We start from the raw sequence: 27,990 nt of genomic DNA, 5'->3' as shown, positions 1-27,990 counted from the left end.
GTGCTTTTTAAACCTGCGGAGACATGTATGATTCCAGTCCTTGGAAATGTACCTGCTTCTTTCCTCAACCTGAAGAAGGGCACCTTGTGCCCAAAAACTTCTCTAACGTCTCATTCAACTATACTCTTGGTCCAATAAAAGATATTATCAAGAAGGAAAGAAAGAAAACCCTTAATTTTCAACTGTCCAAGTAGCGTTTTTGGAATAATCGGGGGGAAAATGTCAGGCAATCCCAACCAAGCTAAAGCAGCCTTTCCCTTCTTCCTGTACACTGCCCACAAAGAGTAATATCACAACACTGACCCTGCATGGCAGGAGCATGGTGGGTAGGAGTGGTTCCAGCAGTCCAAAATATCTTGCTTATCATAAATCAAAGACTGTAGTTTGGTGACCAGTCTCTTTGCCAAACAGTTAGTTAATAAAGTGCTTTTTGGTGTGCTTCTCCATGGAAGTAACTGGGATGTGAGCTGGTAAATGGCATTTTTATAAAGCTAGACAAAGGTCCCTGCTATGTGTATTCCCATCTTTATTATTGCTTCTCAGAACGATCTAAAATCTAGGAATGAGAGAGTAGCAGTTTGTGTGCCTTTATTCCCAATGATGGTTTGAGTCTCTAGTTTGATTAACTTTGCATTGGATGCATCTCCTAAAGTAGGTCTGCTACTGCAATCCCACATTGAGGACCAGACAGGTATAAAATAAATATTTGGTGAAATGACAACTGTCCTCATGGACCCCCTAAAAAGCCAGCAGATGGAATATATTATATTGGCAAAGTCCAGCAGTATAACACATACCAGTGGTTTTATTGTGGGTCCCTAAGAATTTCCAAGCAAAAAAAGGCATGTTTTTTCCAGTTCAGTTTTTTGATATGTTCAGTAAAATGTAGCTAGTTCCATATGAATCCCAACACTAAATGCTTCCTTGAGGTATTGGCTTTATATTCCAAATCTGCAAAGTCATATTGCACAACCCAGGAGCCATGTTCATGTAGCAGTACCCAACACTAGGACTCACCATAGCTACTCTCCCCATCTTTTGGGTGCTTTTTTATCTGAAGCCGTCTCTGACAGGCCGGGTTCAAAATACCGGGTCTTATCTGCGCTAAAAAATATAACTGTTTTGACATAGCATTTCCTAAGTAAATTTAAAAAAATACACCAGCTCTTAGGAACCCCAGTCATCTATCTCCATGCAAAGTAACCACGGTTCTTGTGTTGCTGTATGTGCTAGGTGGACATCAGTTCAGTACGTTCTGCATACTGGTCTTCTAGTTTTAGCTAGTGCAATTTCCTTTCTTTCTTGAAGAAAAAAAAAAAAAATTGTGTGCTTTAATCCCCTGGGAAAGATAGAGAAAATATTTAGATATACCATACAGTGTTTCAGATAGTCCTACTTAAAGGAAGGTTCTGCTTTCCACAAATACATGGATCTGTGGACCTTGCTGCAAAGAGTGGGGAAACTTAATCTGTGCTTACCTTAAAAACTTCCTGTCTTGGAGTAATGAGGTCCACAGATCCACCTCCTCGCTCAAGAGACAGGCCAGGTCTCCAAAACAGAGCTGGAGACTGACATCCAAGGGTTTGGGTTTCTTGTTGAGTGGAATTTACTATGCTATGCAGTAGTGGAAATTGCTTTGCCTTGAGGTTTATTTAGCACATCTTGTAAATTGGGGGGAATAGATTTTGAATTGTCCTAGTTGTGGAAGTTGTCGCAGTTAGGCAATCTGCCGCTCCTAGTGACTGACGGGTCAGGTTTTGCCCCAAGCTAGAAGCAGGCCGACAGTATGCTTTGCAACACGCCTTCAGACCTTACTCCTCAAACGAAATAATGTTAAAGCAAGCACAGGTTAATTTTACTTTAATCACCTCTTATTAATCAGCCTTGGGTTTTTATCAGTTTTGGTTTCCTAAAATCCATTAATACTACGTTGTACTAACCAATCATTTTAAAGACCCCAGTTTTTTGTTTTTCCTCTTGATTTCTTATATTTTGAACTTTTTTTTTTTTTTTGTTAAAATGGTTAAGTACTTAAATTTAATGTTTGAAACCTTTTCTGTTTCACCCTTTTAAAAGCCATTACCCTCACGGTATTTTTTTTCTTTTTTCCCAGGGTGACCAGATGCAGGTCATTCCAATCCCAAGTGTATGTATTTTTTATCCCTTTTATTTTAATAATTTTCATAATTTTCTTTGCTTTGGTTTATTTTATGTTGGAGTCAAATGGATTTATTTTATGTTGCATGTAATATGAAACATTTTTTAATTTTCAAGGATGTATAATGCTATGAAATGATTTATCTTAACAGTGTACAGGAAATATAGAGACAAAACTAATTACAAAGATGAGGACAGTCTAGATTTATGAAGTTCTCATTTCTGTCTATCCTTTGTTTTTGAGTTGTAGTTGAATTTTGAAAACTTAGTGCTCAAAAGAAAAAACCAAATTGAGGTTACTTAATTGTCATAAATGAAGGAGGATTGAGATAAATTTCCCCTAGTTTCCACCTGTGAAGTGAGGCATTAATTTTCCTAGAACAGTCCACTTCTGGAGTATTACACAACTGTAGTAAGATCCCTGGTGTTGTAGTAAGACGGTACTTTTATTATAAACCATGGTTTTAAGTCTTAGTTTTTCTGTTTAATCTTAACTGGTTTAATTAGAATACAGGTTGTTAGTGGGGAATTCTTTTTTTCAAAACCAAATAAAAACATTGTACATGTTTTGAGCTAGAGATTTTACTTTTTTGGACTTGAGACTTTTTTTTTTTTTTTTTTGCTTAAGAATTATCAGGGTGCTTTCACTGTGTGCTTTTTAATGTTTGTTTTTAATTTGGGGGACTTTTCAGTACTGTATCTATCATTACTGCTTCACCATTTACAATACTTCATTGAGACAGTGCCATTGCAAAGCTCTCAAGACAGTGTCAATGCAGGTCTTAAAAGATGCTCACCCCTCTTTGGTGGTATTTTGTATCTGTTTTAAAGGTCTGAATATTGCCCTTCGGATTCCCTATTTTTTCTTTTACACCAAAGTTTCACAAGGCTCAACATTGCAACCAGTATCTTTTTTTTTTTTTTAAACTGCTCCTGCTACTAAATGGTGTCAAGTGATCAGTATTCAGCCATATAAGCTTCCTCTTTCCATCACCACCTTTCCTTGGAGCTGAAAACTATTGGAAATTATACTAGCTCCAGGATTGTTACTTTCCATACAGTAGTCCTGGACTAGTGCCCAAAGAGCATTACACTGAAGAGCCAATGATCACTTTTAAAGTTTGGCATCTCCCAAATCATCAGGGCCAGAAGCAAACTATATACGTTATGGGGCACCTGGGAATATCCTCTTTTCATTGGTATATTATGTTTGTGTCTAGATTTACTGTCCTCTCTTCTCATTCCTTCCAACTTTTTTAACCTGGTAGGTTTAAACATTAGCTCTGCAAAGGAAAACTAGACCTAGAAACAAATGCTGTAGTTTTCTTCCTATATAAAAAGCGTGGAACCCAAGCTTGAAATGAAAGCTTTAAAATTTAAGAGATGAGAATACAATAACACATAGGCACAAGGATGCAGACAGCAAAGTCAAAATATAACACTTGGCTATTAACTTATGTAGTAAACTTAATGCCAAATATATAATTTTTTTTTTTTTAACAAACACATAATTAGACTACTTTCCAAAATGCTAGATTTAATAGAGACATATTAAACAGGGCACTTTGAGTGAGTAGTCTAACACTCTTGGATTTGCCTATTAAGAAATGTTTCATAAATCTACAAAAACATTACATAAGCCACATAGCTATCTTATCAAATTTGGAGGATTTAGCAAAACGTAATGATCAAGTTTTGGTGCTCGTGGTGGATGGGGTGGATGGGGCTCAGTGAGTTGGGAACCTTGTTGGTCATGTGCATGGCCTAATGTCTCCTGTAGTGCATCTGCATGCTCCTCAGAAGAAAATGTCTTAATTAATTGACTTCTGTGCTTCATTAATGAATGTACATTAATGAGTTCATCTTCACGATAGTCGAGTGATACAGGAAAGTGTCAGTTTGTGAACACATCACTACAGCCTGAATTGTAATATCCTCACACACAAGGGCAGAGATTGTTTCATAAGAAACCTTAATTTTTTAGAGTTCCTATATATAACTTAGATCTCCACTGCCAGTATACCTATAAGTTAATCAGCCATATAAGGTCATTCATATTTTCATTTTAGAAATCAGATTTTAATGAATTGGTTTTGGTAGTTCAGTGACTATCTAGTAAGGCAAACTGTTTTGGTGGGTGGGTGGATGGTTGGTTTTTTTTCCTCTTCTGAAGACCAAATTGGGTTATGTAGAGCTTGCAGATGCAGTGGAGTCCTGGGAAGCCTGGTATCGGGGCTAACAGTGGCAGGGAACCTGCAGTTCAGAATGGCCTTGTTTCCTGGATTTCTTTCATTTTAATTCTTCTAAAGCAGGAGAGCTGGACTCTTTCTCTCTGTGGGCCAGATGAGTGGGGTGGGACTTATCCGCAGGCTGGATTTGAGCCCTGGGCACCAGGATCAAGCACTGGAGCCTTGCACTGTCCCTTCTTTGCCCTGAGCACTGCAGGGAAACTCTAGGGCCCCGCACTGCCCCCTCCAGCCCCCATGTGTCAGGACTGAGCCCCGAGGGTTTGGCACTGTTCCTGCCTCCCGGATATTGTGCCCCGGGGACCTGGCACTGCCCCTTCTGCACCAGCATGCTGGGATTGGGCCCTGGGGGCATTGCCAGCCCTTCCCACAGGGAGTTATTCCCCAGGGGCCTGGCACCACCCCAGTGCACAGGGATTGGGGCCTGGCACCACTGCCACCTTGCCCTCCGTGCTGGGATGAGGCACCCAATTAAGCTCATAGAATCAGAAAATGAGGGTTGGGAGGAACTGCAGGAGGTCACATCTAGTCCAGCCCCTGCTCAAAGCAGGACCAGCCCCAACTAGATCATCCCAGACAGAGGTCCAGAAATTTGGTAAGGAGCTATGCTACCACTCTCCCACAGCCAAATTTCCAGATGCATGGGCAGCCCAGAGGGCCTGGGCCTGTAGGCTATATCTCACCTATGGGCTGGAGATTGGGCACCCCTCTTCGAATGTATTACTTCCTAAATAATAAAACAACCATAGTGATTTTTTTTTGGATTTTTTTTTTTTTAATGAAAGCACTGACGAGTTGGAAGTGCTGGCTGTATGGCTGCTATAGAAGTCAAAGTATTGTATCTTTCTACCTAGAAAAAAAATATCCCTCCTCTTCATCCCTTGATGCCCCCTCCTCCCCCCGAGAAAATAAAGTCAGGCTTGTTAATATGTTTATTAGAATTGATCATCTACATTTGAACACAAATTGGTTTTGCTGGTGGGCAAGTAAATACAGAGTTTAAATCGGCATATTTTTTGCATCTTATTTGTTTTTCGGGGGGAACTGCTCAAAGAGAGACTGCTCACCATGCTGCCTCTGTGCATGACCAAGAAGTAAAGTGCAGGGAGCGTGAAGAGGAAAGGAACACACGTTGCACTGTACGGCAGACAGGATGTGAAGTGTAGTGAAAGACCCCTTTAACCTTGATGTTTTCTGGGGGTTTAGAGTTTGTTTTATATAGTGAATTCTTGAAGACTTGGTGTTTGCCAGTTGTTTATACTTCAAATAGAAAACAGGATTTCCTGCTTGCTATAACAGAAAATGCAGTATTTCTTCAACTGACTTGAAACACGTGGGCAGTAGTTGCTTCTAGAAAACAATTACGCCAGCCAGCAATCAGGAAACCTGCACAGGATACTAAAGCCCTGACCACTGACTGCTTCCACAGTCTAAAAAGCTACAGTACCTGCAGTAACCTGCATCTACAGGAAATGTGGATCTTTGGTAACACAACTGACTCATTTGAGTATTTATGTTTCTTCTCACTTAAAACATCTGATCCACAGTTTCCGCATGGTGGTATCTGAGATATCATAATTGGCTTTTTCTACTCAGTTTTGGAGAAATAGCACAGTACTTCAGATTCTGCTGTGTAGTGAGTGAATTGCTGTGTAATGTGCTCTATTTACTAAAATGTTTATGAAAATTTAGTTAAACTGGTAAAGAACATGAGCTCTTAAAATATTTAATATCTCAATTTTATCTTCATTGAAGGATAACTTGGATAGAATTCTATTACTCATGAACCTTCCTGAATATTTCTCCTGTTCCCTCTTATTCAATCTATTATGAATAGATTTTAACTTTCGATAGTGCTTAAATTAATTTTTTTCCTTTGTGATCTTTGATTTTAACTTTGCTATACTTAATGTGAAAATGACTCCTATTAGAAGATTTGGGCATCTGCATAAATGAGTTATGGCTGCATATGAGTATTCTTTATATTCTTTAAATCACATCCTCACATTACATTCCCAATCAAGAGATTTACTTCATGCAGAAATTGTGAAGCCTTATCTTTTTCATTCGTGTTTCAACCCAACCCTTTAGTGCTGGAGGAATAAAAAGTCTTCATGTGCTCTCTCGCAACACAGAAATAGAATTCAATATGGAGAACAAATGAATTGAGAACCAGAGTAGTTGCTTTATTTCTTCTAATCCCCAGACATGCAAATTATTGACAGAATTTAGTGTGTAGCTTTGGTCACTTGAGGCTTTTCACTTCTAATGCATGATGAGATTTAAATCAAATATAGCTGCAAGTCAGGTGGCTCTTCCACTGACTCATAACGAAGGCGGGTAAATTTATGCTGCGGTTGTGGCTCTTGAAGACAAAGGAGAATACTGTGTAGAGGGAGTGTGTTGGACCATAAGAACAATGAGAATGCATAGTGGAGACAGGCTTGAACCCCTCATCATAGACTGACTCTGGAGAACAGAGCTCCAAATTGGTGAGAAAGGGAGCCCAGTATTTGCTGGCCAGGAGGGACTGGGCATTGCTCACAAGCTGTCTCGCAGGGCACTGAACCTGTCTTTGCCAGCTGTAAAATGAGAAAAGAAAACTTTTTCCCTACTCTGCCTTGTCTGTTGAGATCAATGGTTCTCAGCCTTTTTTAGTTTTGAGGCATCCTATTTAACTTTTTTCTGAATTCAGCACCAGCTGAGAACCACTGCTGTACTGCCTTGGGTTACTTCTGTGGTCCTTGACCCTGATGCTGTCGCTGCCACTGCCACCAAGTGGATCTGCTCTGTGAGCTTCATGCAAAACTAGATCTGGAAGCCAGATCGCCCACTCCTGCCTCAGCCCTTCCTGCTCCAACCCTGCATGTTCCTCCCAGAAATAGGTGCTTGGGGTGATTCCACCAAGCAATGAGACTGCAGCCTGGAGATTTATCTGTTTCCTGTGTTTGTCCGAGTTGTCGCCACCACCAGGTAGAACCGTCCTGCCCGTCTGTTTCCAGAAGGCGCATGCAGGGCTGGACCAGGAAGGGTTGAAGCAAGAGCAGATGCTCCCACCGGCATTAGGTTTTCCTTGTAAGGTTTTTTTAGTTTATCGTTATACTTATTAGGTAAACCTAACGCAGGTAGGAGTCCCTTTGTCACAAACTCCCTGTGTTTAACAGATAGACCTTAGGCTGGCAGGAGTGTCTGCTCTTGCCACAGCCACTTTCTGATCTGGCTCTACTCAAGGCACTTAGGGTAGTGTTACCTAGCTGTGAACATCCCCCTGAAAGTGTCTCATGGCACCCTGGTTGTGAATCACTCATTTACATTAAGTGTTTTTGTTAAGAGGTAGGGTCCAGATCGAGAAAAATATGCAGGTGCCAAACTTTCATTTAATTTTTTTCAGTGATACTTAGTATACCAGAAAGATATTTAGGTACTTATGTTAGTGCACTGTTTTGCTAATAAAGGAACCTATTTTAGTTGAGGCTGTAGGTACTGCTGTAATGCAGATAATAAAGAAAAGGCGTGACTCTTGACCCCAACAGTAAAAGCCTCAAGCGGACCTTATGTTTGGGTATTGGATCATACCTGGCATACAAAATCTCTTCTGTCTAGAGCTGTATGCATGCTACAAACCTCATCAGCTACAGTACAATTTTATTTCTTGTAGATCAGTTTTAGACAGGCACTGAGGGAAATTGAGCTAAGGAACAAACGAGACTTGAAGGCAAGTGTTTTATAAATAAGGGTTTGGACAGACATACATGTAACATACTTAAAAAGGTAGAATTTGAAGCGTTTTAATTTGTAGTGTGCAGATTAAAAACTGCCTCCCAGCCAACGTGTCACTCTGAAGCACTCTAGAGTTTCTCCCTGTTTTTTGTATAGTGACATTTATATATGGCTCAAGCTAATTTGTAGTTCAGTTAAACTCCTTAAAATGCTCGAAACATTTGTCTGTTCGTGCCTTGTGTCTCAGGAAACTCTCAGTGACTTCTGTGGGATAAGTTGGACCAACATTGAATGCTCCCATCTCCCTCTTCCCCCTGTGCCCACTGCCCCCAAGAGCATTATGTATCTGAGGATTTTATAGTAGTAATTTCAAATTCTTAACAGTATTTGAGAAGCTAATTGATTGAAAGCAACACTTGCTAGGGATAAATTTACATACATTTATCAAATGGGGGTTTATTACAGAGGTAACAAGTATTTTGAAGTTCACATTTTAGCATGTCATGACCTGTCATTTGACTTGTCTTGAGAATTTTTTTATTTATCCATTTGTTGAGTCAACACACGCAGTTAATGTGAACCTGGGAATCTTTTCTCCATTCATGGGATGCACTGAATATTTAAGTGCACAGACAGGAAAAGTACAGTATTGAGAGAAAGTACTTTCAGATTTCTAACTGATGGTTTATAGTGAGAGTTTTGTCTTTAAGAATTATGGTAAATATATTGTGACAGCTGAAATAAAACAGTGATAAACTACAGAATACTCTTCTCCAGCTGCAACCCTGTATGCAGCAGTAATCTTATACAGCTAGCTGACCCTAGTACAGTTTACAGTAGTGACCTCGGGTCTCTCAGGCTACTGCCGTAAAAGGCAACAAGAAGGTGCTTCACAAAGTGTCTCAAAAATATGTATGCACACATACATCGCTCTTCTGCTCAACATTATGAGTCCCTGAATGTCAGTGGATGGATGTTTTGAACGCTGATAGCAGCGTATATTGTAAGTTAACCTTTTTGCTTTCTAAGGAAGCAAAAAATGACACTGTTGATCAGTTTGCCTTTCTGGTCCTGATAACTAAAATGTGTATACGTGTTAGAAAGACCTTATGTTTTTGCATTCAGTTATACCAAAATAGAGCTAAAGATACAAGTATTAGGAGTTTCACACCTGAAAAACCTTACTGTGTAGATGGGCCCTGTACACACTAGAGGAAGGATGAAGTACAGGCAGTCCTCAACTTGCAGTGTTTCAAGTTGCAACATTTTGCACTTACGAAGTTTATAAATTGACACCCTGTTTCAACTTTATGATGTCAGCTTGGACGTTACAACGCTTGATCCGATGCGCCACCATGCTAGCGAACAAGTTCGCTGCATTGCCCTTCTCCCTGGAGAACATCTGTCCAAACTTCCTTGCACACTTCCTTTAAGAAAGCAGCCAAGACTCCAGAAAAACCTGCAGCTGAGACTTCTGGGAAGACTCCAGCCAAGAGCCCTTCAAAAAGTCCAACAAAGTCCCCTCCAAAGAAGTCCTTCCAAATCAATATGATTGCTGTTTACAATATGAACACATTAATGTAGCTATATTATGCATCTATAATTGATTGAGTACAAAATTCTGGGTTATTTTTGGTGAAAACAGGGTATCGGGCCTTGGTTCAGGAACCAATCCCCCATTTATAACATTGTTTCCTATGGGAAAATCAGTTCCAAGTTGCAACGTTTCGACTGAAGATGCGGTTTTCAGGAACCAATTGTGTCATAAGTCTGAGGACTGCCTGTACTGGGACTTTGCCTCATCCTGGTAAAAATCATTGTATTTTTAGCCCTCGCTTGTGGATTTTTTGAAACTCATTGCCATGTCTGGTTCCTAATATACTGAGTGGCTCTATACACTTGACCTGAAAATTCCTTCGCTTTCAGAACTAGCCTCTTTCTTTCATTAAAAGTTTCCCTTAGGACAGTGGCAGCATATTAATGTCTGAATTCCAGTAAGCATTCAGGTGAATGCTTTCCTTCTCTTCCAGTATTTTCAGACTTTGGAAACAAGTGATGACAACTGGTATCAGGTGGGGATTGGGCTGCTAATTTATTTCCCTTCTACCCCAGTCATCTATCCCAGCTGCATTTTATATTCCTCAAGATATGGGTACCATTCACAGACTGTTCTGGGGAGAAGTTTTATGGAATTCCCCAGTACAGTTTAGGAAGCATTGTACTTTTATGATTGGTACTGGACTCTAGCAAAACTGCATTTGACAGATTGGGTACAGTCTTATTCTTTTGATTCTGATCATCTAATCCATGTAAAGGCGTGGATATTTTGGGAGATCCATGCTGGAAATGACAATTCACACAGTCTCATTTGACTTTAAAATTGGGACTCATCTTTCAGTTCCTTCATCTCAGCATGCATCATGGCAAATGGAAGTGTTGATTTCTGTAAGCATCGCAGCCACCCGTGCCTGTGGAGAGAAATATATGCTTCCAATTGTTGCATTGGAGCCTGAGATGGAAAGCAGGATACAGGTTGCAACTATCTCCTGCTTATTTTGAGGCATAAGAAAATGAGCTGTTGGAGATGGTGAGTCATCTTATTAACTGTCCCATTTTCACCACTGTCTAGCAGCAAATTGTTTTGCTATGTTCATTTGTATTTGCTTAAACTCATCTTCAAACTGTTTCTCTTCATTAAAGAAACAAATACAGAAATTCATGTGTACGCGTGTGTGTATTGCATGCGCCTTTAATTTTCAGCTGTGTTCAACTGATATAAAAAACAAAAAAACCAAGAGCTTGCCCAACTTTGACATGTGTGTTTGTGACCTCCTCATGCCCAGAGCTACTATAGTAGTGCTGGCAGTTTGTACCTTTGGTTAATACTTGAAATATTTACATTTTCAATGTGTTTTTTTTTCCTTAGCCACCAGCTAAATACCTCCTGCCAGAATTGACAGTGTCGGACTATGGGAAGAAATGTGTGGTCATTGATTTAGATGAAACATTAGTGCACAGCTCATTTAAGGTAAAATAAATTCTGAAGTGGACTTTGAGACTTGATTGTATGAATGTTAGTGATTATTTTAGAGAGAGTAATCTTCAAGCTATTAACTTACAAGCCAACCAAAAATGTTCTGATAATTAGATCAGCTCCTTAATTGAAAGTTGACCTCTCGTTGTCCAAAAAAGTTGTTCGGTTAAGACACTTTGTTTGCTTTTTCTAATTGACAAGCTTAGACAGTACCTTTTGAGTCATCTTTGATTCCATGCATTGTTGCAAGACAGTTTTCGTAGGACAGAGACAAATGGGATTTTTTGTGCTTCACACAACTTCAAAATGCTGTAAAAATTGAGTGGAGAGATGACGCACAAAGCTGTTGCACTACAGATTTGTCTTAAGCTGTTACAAAAAGAATGACCCTGCATAACTCTGAAGTGCTTCACAGTGACGCTTTATCTGGGAAGCAGCTGTATATCTGCGTGCTGCTGAAGACCAAACAAAACTCTTCAAAAAATCAGATGTAATTGGAAGCATTTTATATGTCTGTCTGTACCAGAATTACTTTTCTCATTCCCAGTTAAACCCATTGTCTAATGTGTTTTTCAAAAGATGATGAATATACTGCCTCTTTTGGCAGTTTTACCATTATTTCCCTGATTTGCTCTAATTTTGGTTGGTCAAAAACCTTTGCTAAAGAAAGGGCTTCTGATTTATGAGAGTTCTCTAACATAAGAAGGTAAGACAAGACCTGTATCTCAGTCCTACCTTAGTAGTTGTTGAACTATTCCAGTAGGGGTCAGAGTTTAACACATGTAGGACTGCGTCTGAAACGTGAATGCTGCTGCAGTTACAGAATCATAGAAAAGTAGGGCTGGAAGGGACCTTTAGAGGCCATCTAGTTTGACCCCCTGCCTGAGGCAGGATCATCCCCATCCAAACCACCCTAAACAAATCTATTGTCTGGCCTGTCACTAAAACTACACGATCAACCCTGCCACACAACCACAAAGCATAGGACCATAACCTGCAAAAGGTAAAGCCAAGAGCATAATGGTGGCCAACGTTCTGCTGCTTCAACAGTTGTTCAAATAGGCTTGAGCGGTACCAAGTAGAGGGTTACACCCCCCACTAGAGGAATGCAAAAGCCCCACCATCCCTAGCACTCTGACCATGGGGTAAAATTCCTTCCTGACCCCAAATGTGGTGATTAGTCTGGCCCTGAGCAGAAGAGCAAGAACCTGTAGCCAGGAACCTCTGGGTTTTATTCCCAGCAAAAGCATTAGCACACCCCAGTCAAAATCCTCTCCCTTGACTACAGCCAACATTCAATGCTTCTAAGGAAGGTGTGGAGGGGGAAAAAAACCCCGACATAGCAAACGAGCCTCGTGCTTTATCTCTATTCTTGCTTTGTGAATCTCAAAGTTTTCATAATCATCTCATTTTATACATTGGTAAATAAACAGTGTTAGTGCTTCTCCTTCCAGCAGCAGCTCCAACTTACCACCAACATTATAATGCTTCTTATTTTGGTTTTAATATGTATTTCACTGCAAATATAAATACCATGTTTTAATCCTAGTAAGCATTCTATTGCCAAAGCATTTGAACATTTAAATCCCATTTCATTTAGTGGTCAGCATCTGGAAACCAATTTTCTTGGTTGACTTTTAAAAAGACCTTTTATGGCTATATTGTAATAAATATTACCGTGATGCAAAGTCAGGCTGAAGCTGTGAAATGTTTTGCCTTCCACACTGTGGCAATTTTATTCACTTCATAATTGAGTCTAAAGATGTAACAGACTCAAGTACCAAACCCCTGTTATTCTGTAGCCACTTCTGAATTTATACTTGAGAAATGTCTTAAGTGTTATACCAGCATTAGACCTTCAGTTTGACTGAAGAAAAAATTGCAGCTTTTTGTTCGTCTGGCACATTATTTAGAGAGAGAACTCAGAATAGGTGGGGGGGGGAATGGAAAGAACAGTCTTCAAGGGAGATTACCATATCCACAAAAATAGCAGAGAATCAGTCTCAAATTGGTATTGAGTATTTAACTGAGTGCTCTGAGTGGCCTTGAGTTGTGAAGTTATGGTTCTTTAATGAGAAGAAGATGTGAATATCTTGACATCGTGTTACTAAATTAATTTGAAAATGTATTTTCTCAAATCATTTCAGTTCTGTTGATTTATAGTCCAATGCCCTTTTGCAGAGTGGAAGATTGCACATACATGTACTTCAAAGATTCTTTGTTCCACTGCGCTTATCTTCAAAGTTTTTATTGTGTTAAATTTCTTCTAGATGAACAGGATTGCAGAGTATTTGGGCAGGAGAGGGAGAGAAGAGCATTACAAAATGGCAGCAGAGTAAATTCCCATCACATGGCAATGGAAGCAAATAATACATAAATAAAGCAGGAAGATGCTTGTTTTTCTCCCCATCCTAAGTAAAGTAAATCAGGCACTGAAGTATCTGAATTCCCCCCAATTTTTTCAATCTGACTAGAGTGTGTTGTTCTATCTGTACTCTGGAGCATTTGTTTTAAATTAAAAAAGGCAACTTTCCCTATTCTATACCCAGCTCTTTTATGCTCAGTTGGCTCATCTACACGTGATATTAATGAGCCTGAATAAACTCTGGAGTTTATTGCTCCCAGGTGCAGCATTTACACTGATGCCTGGGACTGAAGTACGCTGAGCCGGCGTGGTTCAGCCTGGGGGTCAACCTGCAAACCCAGAGCTGCTCGGCCCTGGCTCAGCATGCTGTGGAAGTGCTGACTGGGGCATAAGGGTGCTACAGTGCAGGACTAGCCAGCAGGCAGCCCCACACTGTAAGATTTGTTTGCCTCAGCCAGTCCCAGTCACCATCTACACGTGCGTTCTGGTGCGCTAAACTCCACTGCAGGATAGTACTTGTGTCAGGCAGTACTATCCTACAGTGAAGTTAATTAGTTTAGTGCGACCTAATAACACTGCATGTGTAGATGGTGATGCTTTACTGCAGAACTAAGTAGTCAACTCCGCAGTAACACGTACGTGTATTCACGTGGGTCCCGCTGTAAATGTGTCTGCCTTTCGTGCCGAAGTCCAGAGTCTTTCAGTGTCTATTGGAAGTGATGTTTGTGTTTCCCCACTTCTTCCCAAACTTAGAGCTATAGTCATGGAGAAATAGGGCTGGAAGGGACCTCTGGAGGTCATTTAATCCAGTCCCCTGTCTGAGGCAGGATCATGCCTATCCAAACCATCCCATGCAACCATAAAACTTGAGGATATAAAGATCTTAGAACAGTCTCAATTGCCACTGAGTTCCTTTTGCCTAAGCAACAAGGTATCTTTAGTGTCAGCCTGCATCCCCACTTTCCCTCATATAATTAGGAGTAGCTGCTTTTGTTGTACTAAGGGTTATTTTAGTTGGTAGAGCTTTTGTGGGAGAGGGAAAGAAAGTAAGCAAGAATTTTTTTGGCCCTCCCTTTTTCATAGTGAGGTTTACTTCTAGCTGAATCTTGGGCCCTGGTTTTAAGATCTTCCCCAGTTTTGAAATCACGTGTTTAGCACAGCTCACTAAAATTTATTTTACTTAGGGTAATTGCACATAATGGATAAACATGCAATATGCACGCCTTTAAGATTTTTATTTGCTTTGAAAACTTGTGCGCTGGGAAGTTTGTCAGGCATGTATCTTTATTCTGAAGGTCCCCCTCAAGAGAAACTCAGTCTATTGAAGCCGGTGTTTTATTGTGTTTTTGGTTTCAATACTAACAGGTCCTCTCTGAGACCTCTTGCTGATCAAAAACAGATAGAACCTTCCCTTCTTTTCTGCTTTGTGTGGGTCAGGTGGACTGCCTCCACAAAGGGAAAGGCAGAGAGGCTTGGAAAAGCTGCTTGGCATCAGTCAACATATTTAGTAAATGACCAAAAAAGTCTGAATTGCATAAGTCTGACATTCTGACGCCAGTTTCTTCTAGGCCATGCTGGCATCCTGCATCTATGCCAACTTTGAGCCCGTTTCAAATCTCAGTACTGCACAAGCAGTCTTCAGTAGGTAGGTCTGATTCAGTAGCGACTGATTCATTAGGTTTTGGTGCTGTAGGGTGTGTGTAGATGAAACGGGGGCCCTAAATTGAAGTGGTGGGTTTTTGAAAACACCACTTCAATTTAAGGCCCTTTAAACCCCCGTGTCTTGCACACATCTGAACTTACCTGCCTCTCTGGCAGCGGGGAGGGGAGGGTGGGCTGCCAGCAGGTGGAGTGGTCCCTGGGCTGTGGGGGTGGGGCTGGTGCTTCCCTCTGTGACAGCGGTGGACCCCTCCCCCTGCAGGTGGCACCCAGCTCAGGTGGTCCCGGGGGGCACCGCCGCTATGGAGGGAAGTACCAGGCCCCCACACAGCTGAGGCAGGCAGGCTCCAAGGAGGGGAGGAAAAATCAGGCTCACCGCTTTTTTTTATTTTTATTTTTTCTTGGGCAGAGCGTGCTTTCCCAGACTGCTGCCAGGCTGCCTGCAGGGCTTCCTGCAGAGCCCCTGAGCTGCACGGAGCCCCTTGCTTTGCTCTGTGGCTGTAGGGCAGCAAATTAAACTCCTTGGAAGAGTTTAATCTTAGATTCCTGCGTCACAAGTCATTTAAGGCACGTTACACTGCAGAATCTGCTACAGTGGCTGGAATTGCTGTGCAATACACCGCTGACACGGGCAAACACCAACACCATTAAAGCAGTGCAAAAGCATTTTAACCCACCCCAAAGACTATAAATCATTGGTCTACACGTGGCCGTAGACTACAATGTCTGTGGTACAGCACTTTTAGTGAACAGCCAGGTACTACCAAGTTCTCTGCTTCAGGGCGAACAAGATCTTTACCAACTGTATCAGTGCCATCCCTTGAAGTTTGGTAGTCTACTTTTGAAGTTCTGCAGACATGGCTATTGCTTCAGAACCGGACTTCTCTGCTAGACTCTTCACTTTCCATGAGTTTCCACGTCTCTGGTACCAGTCCAGAAGATCTCTTTGATCCTTACCTAAAATTTTGACTATTTCAAAGAGAGAGTTCCTTTGATACTTTGAAAAGATGCTAGTATATGGTATTCCTTCTCCTGAGCACCACTAAGATCTTCAAGGATAATAAAATGTTCATTTTTCACTTGGGGTCATATGACCTTGCCAGGAAAGGCAAGTAGCCTAGAATCTGCAGGCGAATTTTGTCAAACCCCTTGCTCCAGCCACAGCAACATCTAAGATCTTCTCCATTTTGCAGTACCAGGGGCTGCAGTTATCTCTGACCAGTGAATTATGAAGGTTATTTTGCTGATTTGGTCAGTCCAGTTCCTGTCAATTCCAGTCACTCGCCACTAGAATTAGGAGAAGTCCAATGAAGGTGGTGTATCCAGACTTCAGTGGCCAAGAGTTCTGGTCTCATTATTTTCTCATTTGAAAAAAAAAAAAAGAGAGAGAGAGAGAAGTGGGATCCCATTTTGGACATCTGATGCCTTGTCACCATAGGTTAATTTAGCAGTTCCCAAACTGTGGGTTGCAACCCCAAATGGGGTCACAACATCAGCGGATGGGGTCACGGGGAGAGCGGCCATGTTGCATAAATGGGGTCATGCTGAGGACAAGTTTGGGAACTTACGGAGTTCTTTGTCATCCTGGGCCTTAAGACAGGCAGGAACAAAGCCATCTTGCCCCCTTTCAGCCTGTGGACTATATAGGAGGACATCTGAATTCTGCTTTGGCTAGGGCATTACTGTTTCAGTGCAGATTTTTTTCTGAAATAACTCATTTCAGTCAGTCCAGTCCCAAAAAAAGACCTCAGTGAACATTTACCTTCAGCTTATTGCATCCTGCAAGCATGTCTTTATGACTCTCTATAGGATACTTCTCTTCTGCCCCTTTCAGGAGATGGTTAAGTTCAGTTTATCATCCAAGCAGATGCATTAGACGCACATAAGAGAGGTTCCTCCAAGGAGGCTTCTCTTCGTTGGTGGACAGATTCTCCATTGCCCTTCAGTTATCAGGAAATTTGGTATCCTCAGTTTTCTCCCACCAGATTGTAATAAATATCTGAACAAGCATAATGTGTTCATCCAGGGAAACTTGAGATCCACAGTCTGAGGTACCCTGAAAATTAAATGTGTATGAAAGTGTGTGTTGGAGTTGAGAGCCACTTGTCTAGTTTTTAGTGTAATCTGGCCCACACCCCAGAATACTGCAATGCAAGCCTGAATGGAAAATACAATGGCAATATGTTAAGTAAAATATGGAAGAGTTGGAAGATTTTTCTCTTATTCCACAAAAATATTCTGTGTGTGATGGGGCATCACTGTCATATCAACTTGTTGGCTTTTACTCTGGCAAGAATTTAGCACAGTTTAGCAAGCCACTTGTATAGGAAACCCTCCATCTCTTACAAATCAGTGTTAGGGCTCAACTATATTTCCAGTATTTGGATGGAAGGGATCTTTTTGGCACAGATGCCAAGAATTTCCTATATTTTGCTTTCAGAAAAGAATGCATCTGATATCTGTCAGGCATTTCTGATTCAATGGGATCAAAACCCAGTGTGTTCCTTTCCTCAGTTCTTCATTTGCAGAATACTCAGGAAAATTCATATGAATACAACTCAATGGGTGCGTCTATACAAGATGCTTAATGAACATTAGACTAATTCTACTGTGTATTAGCACATCTGGCAAAAACCATGATAATGCTCAGGAGAATTAGTCTAATGCGCATTAAGAGTTGCATAAAAAGCATTCATCTATACTAATGCGCAGTAGCAGCACATATGGTGCATTAAGTTAGTACCTATTATTTTAGGCCGCCTATACACGAGTGCAGAGGCTGCTCCAAAGTGCTAGAATTCCAGTTCATTGGAGCAGACTCAATCAAGTCTGCTGGCATGTAGCAATTGCCATGTGCCATCAGCATCCTGTGCTTAAAAATGGTGGTGGGGGCACTTGAACCAAAGCTCGTTCAATGAGACACCATTTTTAAGCATGGGAGCACTGATACAGGAGATGCAGGAGGCACGTTAATTAGAGTGGCTCTCGGAGCTGCTCTAATTAAGGCACCACTCCACCCCCAGAGTAGGTGTAAAACTGCCCACAGGTACAAAATTTCAATGCGCCATAATTACAGCAAATTAATTAACTTGTAGAAATGCCTAAGCACTATTTTTAATAGCACCTGGTTAGGTTCATTTTCTGATTGAGAAATACATTGTCTGTCCACTTTGCTTCTGAACCTGTGACACATTTTCCAGGACTGAGTGTTGCACTTAACACCCAGAAACTGTTAGTAGACTCTAGCTAATTGATTTCATTTGAGGAGCTGTTCTTCAACTGTTCAGGAAGTCTTCATATCAGCATAGCTCCTACAAAACCTGAATGGGAGCATTTTTTAATAGTCTAACCAGAGATGTATCCAGCAAGAGGACCCTTTGGCCAGACCCAGACATGCAGGCGTGTGCAGTTTGTGCACCACAAACTTTGTGGTGCCACAAACCACCTCCCTGGCATGTTAAAACATGTTCCTAGTAGCAAATTTTCAAATCTAAAAAGCCTGGTAGCAAAACAAAAACTGCCGCAAAAAAGGTGTAATGCATGACACAGAAGCATCCTTACAAAGCCTTGTCCTCCTGGGAGATGCTCTGGCTCCCCTCCTCTAGTTCTGCCCCAGCTCATCCAGTCTGCTGGGAACCGGGAGGAGTGGAGAAACGGTAGTTTCCCCAAGTGGGGCATTTTGCCCCACACCAAAGCACACATGCAGAGGCATATACAACTGCAAAAAGTGAAAACGCGCCCTTTTTGTCTCAAATTAGGACAGTTTCCTTGAAATATTTCGGTCATCAGGCTCTCTTCTTTTCTTTTGGTTTCTCTTTTCTTAAAACTAGTTGGCGACTCTTTTCATATCTCACTCTGATTATTTGGGGGGAAGGGTCCCCATCACCATCCAGATTCCTGGTTTTTAGAGTGCCTCTTATTTGTTCCCCCAGATCGGGATCCTTTCTCTTCCTGGGACATGAATGTGGTTTAAAGTCTTGAATTGGACCCTCCTTTGAAACTATCACATCCTGCATGTCATCTTTCTATAAAGACAGAGTTTTTAAACAGCCATTGCTTTGTTTGTTTAGGGTGAGTCGCAGGCTTTCATGTCTGCACCTCTTAATATAATTTCCATAAAGCTGGAGTTATGCTGAAACCTGCCAAATTTTGTTTCAGAGTTTCATTCAGACCAATTTATCCACTTACCTATGATTTTTTTTTTTTTTCCCCAAGTCATTGGACTCTTCATTGTCATTCTTGCACTGTACACAGCACAGTCTCGTTGGAGTGGCAGCCAGACCACACACGGTAACCTCTCCAGTTAAACTGCACCACGTGCGGTGCCTACTCGAGCAGGTCCAGGACTTATGTTGCATGCAGTGCTCAGACATCTAGCCCCACACCACCCATCTAACCCTTGGGGCTAGACAGGTTTGACACCCTTTCTTCAGAGGGTATGGACAGATATACATATAAGAGTTTCAAAAATCTTCCCTTTTTTGAAGGATTTTTAATCTTCAGTGCTTCAATACCAGAAGGACAGACAACTGCCACCCAGTTTACAGGGTCACTGTGAAATGCCGCAGAGTTTTCCCGTTTCATCCAGGGTCATTTCTGATGGTTTGTAGCACTATAGCACTGTCTCATCATCCTACTCCATTTTTATAGCACTTTAAAGTTGTTTAAAGGGCTATAGATTTTAGGTTGGTCCATGTTCAGAGTTAACTACTAGCCACTTGCTTAGAGTGAAATATGTGTGGACCAGTGCTTGAAAAAGAGCACTTCAGAGGAGGAGTCACATCCAACATGCAAAAAGGTTTGTATCCAGCCCAGGAAAGTCCAACCTGGGCTGAGGCAGCATGGGAGGGTCAGGTGGCACACAGCTCCATCGTGCTGCCCATCCCTTCTGCAGCATCTTCCTCCACAGCTCTCTCTACTGCTCGCTTATACCTGTAGTTACCCTTACTGAAGGAGAATGGGGTGCCTGCAGTGAGAGTAAGTACAGGTGGCTTGAGCTGTGGGCAGAGCTTTGCAGCCTGCAGCAGGGGCCTGGGTCACAATTTTCTACCTACAGGGGCAAAAAATTGGCAACCCCTGCTTTAGAGTAACTGCAGCTGCTTGAGGTGCCTCTTCCCATGCAAATTTCATGATCCACCCGCTTTTCTCAGTGTCGTGGAATCCTCTCTCTGGATGTGAGCACTGGGTTAAAAAAAACCCCAACCTGAATAGCAATGTTGGGGCTGCTGTCCTCTTTAGGTTAAGGGGTGAGGTCTGGGATCCAGAGGCATACAGGACAAAAGTACAGCCTCCCACAGCTGCTCTTGGGTAAAAGATTCCAGACATGCCTGCATGGGGTGCATACATCTAGAGTGGGATCCACCAGCAGAAGAGAGATCCTGAAGAACTCCAGTTACCGCGATCTCTCTCTTATGCCTTAGAAACGTCCTTCTCTAATGCTAGCTAAGCTGGTTGTTTGAAACCTTGGACTGACTTCCCTGTCTCTCTCTTTCTAGCCAATTAACAACGCGGATTTCATTGTCCCTGTTGAAATTGATGGAACCATACATCAGGTAATCATCGCGGTTATGCTGTTGAACTCTGACTTTATGAAAAAATGTAAGGCCAGAAGGGACCATTAGATCTTCTAGTCTTGCTTCGTATACATCGCAGGCTATTATCTTTCTCTCAGTTGTTTCTGTGTTGAACTAAATAACTTCCTCCTAAGTGAAATAATAAGTAAAATAATAATAATTTTGTAGGCACATCTACACAAGATGCTAAGGCGCCATAGCGTCTGTTAGCAAAAACCATGACGCCATGGCTGTGTCACTGTAGCAAGGCGCTCTCTCATTATAGTGCGTTGGTACAGTGATGTAGCAGCCAAAAATAACTGTGTGTGATCAGCACAGTGCAGTACAGGCTGTTACTGCACCATCCTTTAGTACTTACTTCTGGAAGTACTAAAGGATGGCGCAGTAACTAAGGTGCCGTACGGCCACGTGTAAATGTGCCCTGTGTGTGTAGAGCATATCGTCCTGAAAAGCATCCAGACTTCACCTGATGCAGGGTTTCTAATCAACTACTAGTCTGCCTTTAGGTGCTTCAGCACTTCTAGAAAATCTCCTGTCCCAAACTTTGAAATCTTTTCTCATGGAGGTTGAGCTTCTTCAAAAATTAAATGAGGTAATGATACATTTCAAGTGGTGTCAGTGTAAGGTGATATACCTATTTCTTTACAGTGTTCTTCATTCCTTAAGGGCAGAGACTGACAGAGTCAGATGATGAACATTGAAAAATTGAATTTTTTTTGTTTGTAAAAACGTGAATCAGCAGGAAAAATAGAACTAGAAATCCGGATGGCCCTCACCCCAGTGCACGTCTACATTTAAGTTTTGCATGTCAGGGTTCCTTGTAGTCCTCTAAGTACCCAGCAGGCTTGGGACAATATGAAAAAGATTTTCAAAAGTCATGTGATGATTTTTTTTTTTTTTTTTTGGCCTACCTCGAATTTTAAGCTCTTCCTTTCAGAAACCATACATGAACCTGCCTTTCAGGAGGTGTTGACCATCTGTTCTGTGAAAATCAAAACCATTGAAAGGCATCTCATATTGTTCTTTGAAGTTTTGATGCATTCAACTGTGTGTCACTTCTAAAAATCTTGGCCCAAATTAACATAATGCTTAAAGGTTTCTTCCCCAGATTTTAACATTGCATTTTTATACTTAAACTTGCCCCCGCTTCTTACTGGACTTTTTATATCTTAATTTTTTAAGGTATTGAGCTTGCATGCTGATTAAAATATCTCCTGTTAGTTAATACCTAAAAGTTTCTTCCCCAACCAGTCTTAAACATGACACCTAACACACAAACTTGCTCCATTATACTAAATTACACTGGATTATGATAACATCTGGATCAAGACCTAATTGTACTACATGTCACACATCTTTCTAAGTAGATAGCTGTGTCCCAAAGGTCTCTTGCTCTCTGAGTGGACAGGGCTATTATGATCTTCTGCCTCATCACAAGCTACTTCTCATTTGGTAGAGCGGAGTATAAACTGATTTAACAACAGTTATTATCTGTCAGAATCTGCAATCCCTGTATTCTGACTAAAGTCTACAAGAAAGAAAACAAAGATTAAGCAATCTTCACTGGAAAGTCTATTTATTTAATATAGGATATTAGACAAGCACTAACATGTTATGAAACTATCCTGACAGTAGTTAAAGTCATAATCCACTTTGTATGAAAGTAATAGCACCTTTTCAGAGCAGAGGTTATTCAGAGCAGTATTACCAGACCTGATTTTCACCTTAAATAGGTTCCCTTAGAAGACAAGCAGAGTGTACAAGTTTTGCTGCTCTGTTATTTTCTAAACTGCCTGTTTGGAAACAACTTTTTATTGGTTTTTCTTTCTGTCAACAAAATATATTAGCATGGTTTTGTCTACAAGAAGCCTCAAATTGCTTCTCGTAAATACACAGCAATGTATAATGCACACATGATCTATTAAACTATTGTTTTTTTTAAATTACAATCTTCAGGTGACACTGAAAAGCTAAATTAGCCTTTCTCTTGCTGGAGTAAATTGTAGCACAAATACCTAAGAGAGCACGTCCAATATAAACAGATGCTGTATCGGTCAGATAATAGCACAGTCCCTTTCTCAGGTCTCTCTTTCTGGCTCTATAAAAGTAAAAAGAAAAAAAAAAAAGGGATGAACTTAATTTCCTGTGCCTTACCAAATTATTTCTCATAAATCTCTGCAAGATCAATGAAAAAGATGTTGTAATTCATGAAGGCTTTATAAACGTGGGTGTTTTTATAAATGAAAATGGCATACTGAGATGAGACATAGCAATGTGTAAAATTAATGCATAATTTTGGCATCATTACATAACACCTTTTTTCATGTTAATCAGTCAAGAGCCTGTTCATTAAAAATTAATATTTAATTCTAGCACCCAGGAAAAATCGTGAGTATTTTGATGGGCTTAGAAAAGATAGGTTGCTTTTTTTAAAATGTGGTTCCAGCAGTTTGAAGCCTTCACACTAATGGAGGGTTCTCTGTTTTTTTACCATATAATGATTTTGGTAACTTGCTATCCTGGCAGTTGCATAGCACCCCATTATACCCAGAAATTCCTTTGTATACAGTGCTCCTTTATTAGGGTGGTTACATAACTTTGTCTTATACTGGAACAGTTGGAGTAGATACAGCAGTTAGAAATAGCTTTATTTAGCACAGTTTGGAACTGGGTTTTTTTCCCTTATTATTATGTGAATCTAAGATGCCAGGCACTGACATGAACAAAAACTGTAGCTTTTTATTGCTTGAATAATATGTCAATACAGAAAAAAATGTTTTGCGTTTTTAAGCTGATGGAAACATATGTTTACTATGCTTGTTTGGGATATTGTGTGTGACCTTTTTATGCAGAACAATGTTAAATGTAATCTTTCTTTCCACGAAGGACAGTATTCCTCAGTTCTCCTGGAAAAGGCTGTTACCTGGTTCAAGTAATCCAGGATAGGCTGTATGCATTGCAGTTGGCCTATTCTTGATTACTTGCACTGGGAGACAGCCACAACAAAGAGGACCAGACACGTGAAGATTCAAGAATTTGCAGTATTTTTCCGTTTCCTATCAGTAGGAAGGACCCACCCTGTGAAATGGAAGATTTAGTAGTTCAGGTTGTCTCGGTCAGACTACTCTCTTGCATGAAGATTGTGAGGTTCCAAAATGATTTTTTTTTTAAGTGTGTACACAATTGTATTTTATTGAAATAAAGTTTGTATTTCTGCTTACAAATATTGTACTCTTCAAAGGTGACAGTGCTTCACAGTATATGGGAAGCTTTATCTATAAATCTCTAAAATACATTTAATATAGTTGAAGTAGTTAAACTTAGTAAGTTTTAAAGAAGTACTTAACTAAAACTCCTTTAAATGTTAGTTACTGAGATATGGTTAATAAAAATTGACTGTATTCCTTTAAATTTTTACCAGAATAGAGAGGTAATTAACAAGCCACTACATCCTGAAGAGTACAGATGTAGAAGAAATGAGTCTTTTTATGCCTTGAAAACAGTATATAAATCTCAGCGAAGAGCCAGGAGCCAGTTAGTCTAGAGACTTGAAGACATCATACAACAGAGAAAAAGCCAAGCCACAAATAACCATGCAGCATTGAGATTCAAGTCCAGTAGCTATTGAAGCAAAGAAAAGAATATGCTAAGTGAGAATGTGAGGAGGCAGAGAAGAAAAGAGCTGCTCTGTAATTGGAGAAAGGTTTTGTGTAAAGGAGACCAAGGGATTTTGTAGTCCAGGATACCAGTACACTTGCGGTTGCTACCAAAACCTGAAAGTGACTTCTCAAAAACCTTCTCTAGAGAGAATCCACACCCGAAGCACTAAGGAACTTTGTCTTGGTAAATGCTGATATGCTGTTAGGAAGAAGAGATTTTTTTTTTCCTATATGCCAGCAGGAAATGGTGGGGCCTTATCCAGAATTTGGAAATGGTCCTGTAGCATATACTAGGAACTTGTGCACACACAAGGCATTTAAGTAACGAAAAAGAGAAAAGTTGTTGGCCAGTGCCCAGTTGGCATGAAAAAGGGAAGACAGAAGGGAATTGAATTAGGAATGCATGAGAGTGCCACTGATAGACCAAAAGACCTAGCCCACCATCGTCATTAGATGGAGGCTGCTCCACTTTAGAGGCACTGCATAGTCCAGTTCATATTGACTACCTGCTAGCAGCCATGTTGCCACAGGACACCAGGCAAGGATTTAAAATAAAAAAAATTATTTGTTTTTCAGTCCCCCTTTGTAAGCAAGTCTGTAAGTGGGGCCAGGCTCCCCTGGCATGGGGACAAATATGTTTTTATTGCAAGTGCCAATCATTTAAATTCTTGGTTTGGATTTTATAATTATAGTGCAAGGGAAATGCTTTTTAAACATATATATGTCTCTCTCTTTTAATGCATTTTGGTTTAGTGCAACTGAATGCACTGACTTTTCTTGGAAAGGAAGAAAACTAATAACACCTAGAACCTGTCGTTAGGTGATTTCAGTATATTGGTTAAGGAATTCTTTTACATCGTTCTGGGTGTCTGTGAATATAAATGTGGGAGAGAAACTAGATTGTGACTTTAGAAAAGAGAGCAAGCAGTTCTGCACTTCTGGCAACATCTGCAAAACATCCCTACAGCTACCTGGAAAGAAAACAAATAGCATTTACATGCATTGGCTTCTAAAGAATTGTCTGTAAACTGAATTCCACTCGTGTCACATACTTACCTAATTGACTACTCAAATCATTACAAAAGTGGGGAATCAGAATTAAAGCTGAGAGAGAAATTTGTCCTCAGATTCCATGTTTGAATATCTCAAATGAGTGTGCCCAGGTGACAAGGGGCTCAAAGTGAAGTGAAGAGTAATTAGCATTTGCATCAAAACACTTGGGTTTTTATCAAACAACTCCTAGGCAGTGTTCAAGTCCTTATTACGTCCTTTATCTTCTTTTGCTGAAGGGTTTTATTACACTGCAGAGTATTTCTGCAGTATTTCTCCTTCAGTGCTTAATGGGATCCCTAAACTTCTTTTGCTTTTTGGTATTACTTTTAATCTAATCAAGAACATAAGTTAAGCAGTGTAACTTCCTTGTACACAAAACAGAAACATTAATTAAGTTGACTTGTGTATGATGCTTTGCTTTTTAAAGAAGAAAGTCCTTTAATTATTTACCAGACTTTTTTGCATTTAAGCAAATTTTAGCATTGTAGATTATTGGCTACACTAGGAAGATATAATATGGCTAATCAAGTTCTTTCAAACAATTTCAGTCTCTCAGTAGCAAACAAGACAGATGACATGATTTAAAATATATACATATTTCACTCTCCCCTTGGCTTCCCAATTTTTTATTATCATCTTCATCAAATTGTAAACTTCCTGGACAGGGACTGTCTGTCTTGGGATCTTGTATGAACACAAAGCACAGTGTTTTTTGCTTGACAAATAATAATCTAATTATTCTTAGTGTTGGCAGTGAGCAGCCAAGCTACTGGTACTGTTCTTTGTGCTGATAGGCAAGGGCTCCTTCTTGGAGCTGCAGCTGCCTGAAAGGAGCAAAACTCAGAATATTTACTGCATTTATGATAAAGCCCTAACAGAATGGGTTATGTCTTTAGTTTGTGGCTTTTAAAAGCAATTTTTACTAGCCATTCAAAGTGGTGGTACAGCAAAGCTCATAGTATATATTGGAAATACATTTCTCCATTCAGCAGGTAAACATTTCTATTTTACTTGCAGCTTTAGAAAGCTAGCAAAATGCAACAGAGACAGTAATCCTGTGGATACATAAAAAAATACATATTTGCGGAGCAGGAGGGGAAAGCAGCATCCGACACAGACAAGCAAAGAGTGCTAACAGCAGAAAACGTTGGATGTTTGCTTACCTCCAAAATTGCTCAAGAAATTAAAGAAATAAACAACTAAAGAGTCAGTCCTATCACTCAAGAAGTTGTAAATCCTCAGCACTTAGATAGATGGTCTTCCTCTTTAAGGGGTATTTTCAGAACACACCACGGCAGGAGGATGCACATTATTAGCAACAGCATGATCAGCTGGGGGCTACGAGGCACATAAAAGCAAATATCTTTTCCTTATCTATTTAACAGAGCACCCTGTGTCACATTTACTTTTTCTTTCCAGTGTTAGGCTAACTCCTCATCTGTTTTTTAAAGCATCATTTGACCTAAACAGTTACTGTCGTTCCAGGTTTATGTATTGAAACGACCGCATGTGGATGAGTTTCTCCAGAGAATGGGAGAACTCTTTGAATGTGTACTCTTCACAGCCAGTCTAGCCAAGGTTTGTCATAGACTTTTCTTTGTCCTTAGTATTTTTAATGCTGGTTAGCAAATTCTTTTGTTTGGGTTTTCTATGGATAATTGTCTTTCTTAGTGCTATCTTAATTTTTCCCCTTCTTTTCTGCTTCTTTGTCTGACAGTGTGTACTTTGTCTGCTAGTGTGTGGGTAAGTTGTTTCCATGGTAACAATATCACATATGGGCTTGTCTCATAATGTAGCCTCCATGTATTGCTCATGATGCCGATATGAAAGGCTTACAAGTTACCATGGTTATAGTGGGCAATTAGAACAAATAGTGTACTACATAAAGCAGTGTATTAAAGCCGGGCATGAAATACAATACACCATATCTAACACAACAACTGTGTAACCAGGTGATTTAGTTCAGAAATTACTTGGGTACAAAAATACAGAAAGCACCTCTGAATTGTGGATGTGCGGTTATACTCTGGGTTTAGAAACTGAATCCTTTTTGCACAGCTTGACAGATGTAGTATCTGAAAGTCCATATTTTGTGTCCTTTGAGTTTTTGTAGACATAGTTATACCAGAGGTAGTTCTGTAGCGGACTTCAGTATGTAAATTCTGCATTGTTTTTGGTGGAGCATATCTGGTGGTGGTTTTGCTATGAAATCAGCTTATTTTTAATCTTAAATATCTTTGTTTTTAGTAAAGTAAGTTATGTTTTAGTCTTCTTGTGGCTTTCCATAGACTATAGAGATAGAGAAGACCTAATAGAGCATCTAGTTTATATCCTTGTCAGCGCTGGATTTATGGTCACCAGGGTTGTGTCCAGTCTAGTTCTGCAAATTCTGGGCATTGGCACTTTTCTGTAGGGGAAAGTCATTGACAGAAAGGTCAGTTTTGTTGCACAATTGAAAGTCCACATAAAACACTTAACCTTATACTCCAGAAGCAAAACTGTAAAGGACTAGTGCGAAGTAAAA

The 27,990-nt window shown here is 40.4% G+C and overlaps 1 protein-coding gene across 4 annotated transcripts in view; it reads left to right on the top strand.

Annotated features, from left to right (window-relative positions):
* CTDSPL (CTD small phosphatase like) overlaps positions 1 to 27,990 on the top strand; it is a 113,537-nt gene that overhangs the window by 77,998 nt on the left and 7,549 nt on the right. For 2 of the 4 annotated variants that reach the window (XM_006275854.4, XM_019499389.2), the window contains 4 exons: positions 2,114 to 2,146; positions 11,050 to 11,151; positions 20,677 to 20,733; positions 26,952 to 27,044. In XM_006275854.4, the coding sequence (XP_006275916.3) occupies positions 2,114 to 2,146; positions 11,050 to 11,151; positions 20,677 to 20,733; positions 26,952 to 27,044 (285 nt within the window). The remainder of the gene's footprint in view (positions 1 to 2,113; positions 2,147 to 11,049; positions 11,152 to 20,676; positions 20,734 to 26,951; positions 27,045 to 27,990) is intronic. The other 2 variants (XM_006275855.4, XM_019499400.2) reach the window with 1 other exon arrangement.

This window comes from Alligator mississippiensis, chromosome 5, assembly GCF_030867095.1.
Source record: "Alligator mississippiensis isolate rAllMis1 chromosome 5, rAllMis1, whole genome shotgun sequence".
In the NCBI taxonomy this organism is placed as follows: domain Eukaryota; kingdom Metazoa; phylum Chordata; order Crocodylia; family Alligatoridae; genus Alligator; species Alligator mississippiensis.
Note: the sequence above shows the minus strand (reverse complement) of the source record. Positions and strands in the feature narration are given on the sequence as shown.